Raw genomic sequence first — 6,243 nt, 5'->3', positions numbered from 1 at the left:
TACTTTCTATGAAAAAGTAACGTACGATATATGTGATTATTTATGTAAAATATAATCTACATTTTAATGTTAAATAGAATCTGAAGAGGGTTGAAACATGTGATTATTTATGTAAAATATAATCTAAATTTTAATGTTAAATAGAATCTGAAGAGGGTTGAAACGTTCCATGTTGCTCATACCAATAAGAATGATGTATTTCTTAGTTATATAGCCAAACAACAATATGTAAGTATTTTCTTATAATTTTATCATATCATTAAATGTTTATTAATAGTTAATTGTTACTCATTTTTGGAAATCACATAATTAATTAGTTAGTGCAAGAGCTCTTAAAACAAACGCAGGGGTTAAATTGCGAATTAGATTTAACACCCGCTAAAGAAAGAGTATGTTTCGAGAAAGTATTTGGTCTGGGCGTAACCATATCAAAGGCATCAGACAAAAACCTTCTACTATCGTGTCGATTGCATGTTGATTTGTTATTTTGGTTCCCAATTGGATGTCGTTATGTATTTTTTTTTTCAACAATTAATGTCGTTAGGTATCGTTTTTTCTACACCCGACAACTGTTGATTTAAAAAAAAAATTATTACTAGCGACACTATTAGTATTACTGATGACAAAGTTATGTACAGTGACAAATATCTTTAGCTGAGACACTTTGAACAATAACGACAAAACAGTATTGACGAGTTTTTAGCGGCAACACGTGATCGCTATTACTTTTACCGAAGACAAATTATAGTTTTAATTAACAATGATTTTTGTCGTCGCTAATGCCTCGTTTTCTTGTAGTACAATCATACAACCATAACATGTCATTGGGACGGTTCGATTAAAAAAATAAGTTACAAACGAAACGTGAAATTACCCAAACCACATGGACCATTCGTGTAATTTACTATAATAAATTACAAATCTTTTTTTGTCAAACGCTTGTATCCGAACCGTATCAGACGTTTGTGGAAGGGTGTCCCTCAACTAAATGTTAAGGTTCAAGTCTCGCTAAAGACGAAATGAATAATTTAGGAGTAGTGTAAGTAGTTCGTTGTGTTTGCGGTTTTAAAATAATAAATTATTTAAATGTAAACCCTTATTATGAACTAGGGATAATGACTTAAAAAGTAATATTACCGGCAATAATATTACTATTACCGGCGACATATGTATGACCGACGACAAAGTTAGTTGCAGTGACAAATATCTTTAGCGGCGACGTGTCACCACTATTATTTTTACCGACGACAAAACCAAGTTTTAGCAGTGATTTTTATCGCCGCTAATCTTGTAGTACGAACATACAACCAAAATATATCATAGGGACGGTTCGATTAAAAAAATAAGTTACAAACCAAACGTGAAATTACTCTAAACGATATGGAATGGTTAGGTTCCATTTGTATACTTGGTGGAATTTGGCATATCGTAACCAAACCCTTCGCATGGGCTCGACGAGCACTTGTATGGTCTGGAGAGACTTACTTATCTTATAGTTTAGCGGTTATATCTGTCTTTGGTTTCATTGCTTGTTGTTTTGTCTGGTTCAATAATACCACTTATCCTAGTGAGTTTTCGTGCAATATACTCTAATAAATAACATATTTTTCTTGTCAAACGCTTGTTTCCCAGCCATATCATGTCTTTGTGGAAGGGTATCCCTCATCTAAATATGAAGGCTTCAAGTCTAGCTCACAACTAAATGAATAGTTGAGCAGTAATGTAAGTATTGTGTTGTGTTTGTGGTTTGAAAAAATAAATTATTTAAATGTCATGAACTACTTGATATATAAGCCCACTCTATCGTTGTTACCAAATACCCAGAAAAAGAAAAAAGGACACAAGCACATCTATCTAATAAAATATCATATTAAACATATACTTGAAATAAATAAAACTCTTTTAATAGCATTTCAAGAATGAACTATAAATAAATAAATGAAAATTTTAATCCGAAACAATGATGCCCACACGTCTCCCCTAAATGTACAAGACGAACAAAGTCGTGAAAGCCATTGAAGCGGTATCTTAGTTTCTCATCCTTATAAGTATACCCAAGAATCATTTATTGTTCTTCACCCCGATTCATTTAAGAACTGGAATACGAAAATGTCGATGACAAACAGTAAAATAGTCTTATTAGCAGTAGGGGTGATCTTCTTCAACCTCGTTGGTCACTGCTATGGTGCTCTCGGCTATGGTGGTCTCCAGTATGGGTTCTACAATGGCAAATGCCGAACTTCAGATGTTGAAGATATCGTAAGAAGGACAGTCTACTCCAAGTATCTCACTAACAGAAAAATTGCTCCCGCTCTCATCCGCATGCAGTTTCATGATTGCTTTGTCACTGTGAGTTGATTTCATATCATAATTCATTTGTCCCTACTAGTTGTTCTTTGTTTCGTGCTTCCTTTGGTGTACTCTTCCCAGCTACTTGCTGGTTTTTCTGTTGGTTTTTTTCATTCTAACTTTTCATGAATCAAAAGGGTTGCGATGCGTCCATCCTACTAGACGGACCCAACACAGAGAAAACCTCACCCCCGAATTTAAGCGTTAGAGGCTATGATGTCATTGATGCTGCCAAAGCCGCGGTCGAGAATGTTTGCCCAGGAGTGGTTTCTTGTGCTGATATAATCGTTATGGCTACAAGAGACGTCGTCTCCTTCGTAAGAAACATTAGCTTTAATTTTTCCATTCACCAATATTAAATGCACCAAAATAACCTTAAGATAATATAATAAATGCAGAGCGGTGGAGCTAGATACAGTGTCCAGACAGGAAGAAGGGATGGACTTGTGTCTCTTGCACAAAATGCTCTAACCCTCCCACCTCCTACTTCTTCGGTGTCAAGTGCCATTCGAGCATTTGCTCTCAAGGGATTCACAGCCACCGACATGATCTATCTCCTTGGTAATTCACCAACTTCTTATCAATATTATATAAAGCATAATAAGTTTGCTCAACGTGTGTGTGAACTGTGAATTGTGATGTACAGGTGGTCACACTATCGGAATCGCTCATTGTTCATTGTTTAAAGACCGTCTTTACAATTACAAGAACACTGGGAAACCAGACCCAACCATGGATGTATCGCTGTTATCATCGTTGAGGAGTAAATGCCCTCAGAACACGACAGCGGATCCTACTGCCAACTTGGATCAAAACCCTTTTAGCTCTGCAGTTGTGGACAAATCTTTCTACAGTCAAATTATTATGGGTAGAGGAGTTCTTCAATTTGATCAAGATTTGGCATCAGATCGCCTCAGCAAGTCCACGGTTGCAGCCATTGCGCGCTCCTCCGATTTCAACGCCCGGTTTGGTCAGGCCATGGTTAAGTTGGGTGCCACCCAAGTTCTTACAGGGAAACAAGGGCAGATCAGGAAATCATGCCGAGCAGTCAACCTGCCAACTTCAACTTCTTTTTTTAATTGATTGAAAGAATTTTTAAATGTTTTCTATATTTCTCCTTTTGTTTCACATATATTGTTATCGGTGTATTCATATAATTTTTTGTATTTATTGAGCTATGTACGTATTTAAGCGACTAAATATGTATTTGTTTGACAGCTGGAATTTTGAAATTTCTATTCAGATTAGCAACATCACCCTAAACTTTATTTTCAATCTTTCATTTCACTACTCTTTTATATTACTCTCATATTCAGATAACATTACTCTTATTTGGGTTACCTAATCGAGAGAATATGACTCGAGTGAATGCTTGGAACTCCATCAATCAGTTATTCAAAGCTAAACTCTCAGTATGAAAAGCTAAGTCGTTTTATTGGAGGCAAATGCCTCTTTGTCAAATATGTATTTATGTGACTGCGATTTTGCAATTTCTATTCAGATTAGCTACATCACCCTAAACTTTATATTCAATCGGTTGTTTCACTAATCTTTTTATATTACTCTCGTATATTCAGATAAAATTACTCTTATTTGGGTTACCTAATTAAACGAGATCGAGTGAATGCTTGGAACTCCATTAATCAGTTATTCAAAGCTAAACTCTCAGTATGAAAAGCTTAGTCGTTTTATTGGAGGCAGATGCCTCTTTGTCAAATCTGTCTTTGTTACCTGTAACACTTAATTTCCTGAACTAATCAGGTTTACGATATTAAGGAGTCAAAGACATGGTTTTTAGATAAAATCGGGTGTCACGACGTGACCATTGCGAGGTCACGACGTGACAAGTTAAAATGAAGAAGTGTATCCTTGAGGGTTTCTCACGACGTGATAAGAGGATGGACACGTTATGAGGATTCTTGCAGCCCAAGCCTACGAATTTTAGGGTTCTCTCCATATTTAAGGAGCTTATCTCATGACCTAGGGTATCTTCTTCAGCCTCTACTCATTTTAAAGGAAATGCTAGCCCCATCTATGAGTTCTTGAGCAGTTGGTGGTGTATTGGTGACCTGAAGGTGAATGGATCATCTTTGGAGCATAGTTTCAGCTTGCAAGCCTCATTAGCATCTCCTAGCAACTTGTATGGATCTTTGTGAGTATTCAAGCTTCATGCTTTATGTTATGTTGTTGGTAGATCTAGAGTTTTATGCTTTATTGTCCATGGATAGATGAGTTTGAGTGTTGGGATTCCATAAAGTTGGCAACTTTATGGGTCCTTAGTGTCTCTTTGTGGTTAGTTAATCAAGATCTGAAGTTTGGTGAAGTTTGAGCTCTTGCTTGAGGCTTTACCTACTTTTTTCTTCATACATGACCTTATTTGAACTCAAGACTTGCATTAGGCATGCAAGGCCTTCAAGCATCGATTTTTGTGGTTTTTGAGGTGTAATGAATCCTTTTGGAGGAGATGAGTCTGGGGCTTTGTAACACCTAAAGTTTCGAAGGCCAAGAAAGGAAAGAAAATCCCTAATTTAAGGGTAGACTCGGCAAGTCCAAGGAGGGACTCGGTGAGACCGAGCGGGATCCGGGTCGAGGAGTAAGCGACCGACTCGGCGAGTCGGCCAAGGTGACTCAGTGAGTTTGGTCTGAACGAGGAAAACCCTAATCCCGGGAGTTGTATCCTATTTAAAGGGTGTTATGTCCTTTCCTCAGCCCCCATATCACCCTAGAGAGCCAGTGCACCCTTGATTTCGGGAGAGCTTCCATCATTTTGAGAGTTAAAGCTTGGAGGAAGGAACTTTGGGGAAAGGAACTTGAAGGGCAAGTAGGTTGCTTCAAGGAGGAGGTGTAGATCCGAGATCTACTTCAGTGGTGTTCATCTTGGAGGTAACAAGCTGCTATCTCCCCCCATTTGCACCTAGATCTTTGAGTGTGTTTTGGGCATTCTTGGCTTAAGAGTAACCTTTGAGCTAGAGGTTTAAATCTGAAGTTGCTACCTCAGATCCATGCTTATTTTGGTCTAGAATTCCGTAAAGTATCAGCCCTTGAGTGGATCATGGAGCCTTTTTGCCTTAAGCCCTAGTTTATAGCATATTTTGCCTAGATCTCCTTCTCTACACATAAAGTTTGCAACTTTACGCGGCGAAAAGGCTTCGGAAGGGTGGATCTACCGTTTGGAGTTCATGCATGACTCAAATGTCCTCTGCATGTAAGGAGATCTGAAGGGACTCGGCGAGTCCTTTGAGTGGACTCGGCGAGTAGCATGAAGTTGTGGAGAAACTCGACGAGTGGGATGAACAACTCGTCGAGTCGTATCAAGATTGCCTTGTACTCGGCGAGTATGTTCTTGGACTCGGCGAGTCAGGTCGCGAAACCCCAAACCCTTCAAGTTAAGACTCGAATCAGTGAGTCGGGTGGAGACTCAGTGAGTTGGACAGGTCAGGACTCAGAAATCGGTAGACTCGGCGAGTCAGGTCGCGAATGGAAGGAATCTGATCATTTTGAACTCGGCGAGTCAGTAGGGTGACTCGGCGAGTAGGGTTGACCTGGAAGGTTGACTTTGACCAGGACTTTGACCTTGGACCAGGGTGGACTTGGTTGTCTTTCGGGGGTCAGTTAGACTCAGTGTTGCTTTGATATTGGTAGTTCGGGAAGCAAGGGGAGCAGGAGTTCCGTGAGTTGTCGAGCAGCAACTAGTGAGATCATCAGCAAGTTCAGCCAGTGCAGGTGAGTTTCCCTTTGTGTGAATGGGTCTAAGGCCATAATGTCGGACCATGTAGTTATGAGTAAAAGACCCGAGGGTTAGCCCTAGGCACAGTATGGTAGTATTATTTTCAGGACGAGGTCCGGTAATAGCGGGCGGGTGCCCAAGGAATTGTTTATATGATAGTTTATACT

General features: G+C 39.1%; 1 protein-coding gene across 1 annotated transcript; it reads left to right on the top strand.

Annotated features, from left to right (window-relative positions):
• Positions 1 to 2,089: 2,089 nt before the first annotated feature.
• On the top strand, positions 2,090 to 3,602 carry LOC145001396 (peroxidase 60-like). Its single transcript, XM_078960769.1, has 4 exons — positions 2,090 to 2,349; positions 2,487 to 2,666; positions 2,748 to 2,910; positions 2,996 to 3,602. Exons 1-4 carry the CDS (start codon positions 2,110 to 2,112, stop codon positions 3,430 to 3,432), a joined length of 1,020 nt encoding a protein of 339 aa, XP_078816895.1. The 5' UTR covers positions 2,090 to 2,109; the 3' UTR covers positions 3,433 to 3,602.
• Positions 3,603 to 6,243: the final 2,641 nt, after the last annotated feature.

This window comes from Lactuca saligna, chromosome 6 (genome assembly GCF_052625555.1).
Source record: "Lactuca saligna cultivar CGN05327 chromosome 6, ASM5262555v1, whole genome shotgun sequence".
In the NCBI taxonomy this organism is placed as follows: Eukaryota; Viridiplantae; Streptophyta; class Magnoliopsida; order Asterales; family Asteraceae; genus Lactuca; species Lactuca saligna.
Note: the sequence above shows the minus strand (reverse complement) of the source record. Positions and strands in the feature narration are given on the sequence as shown.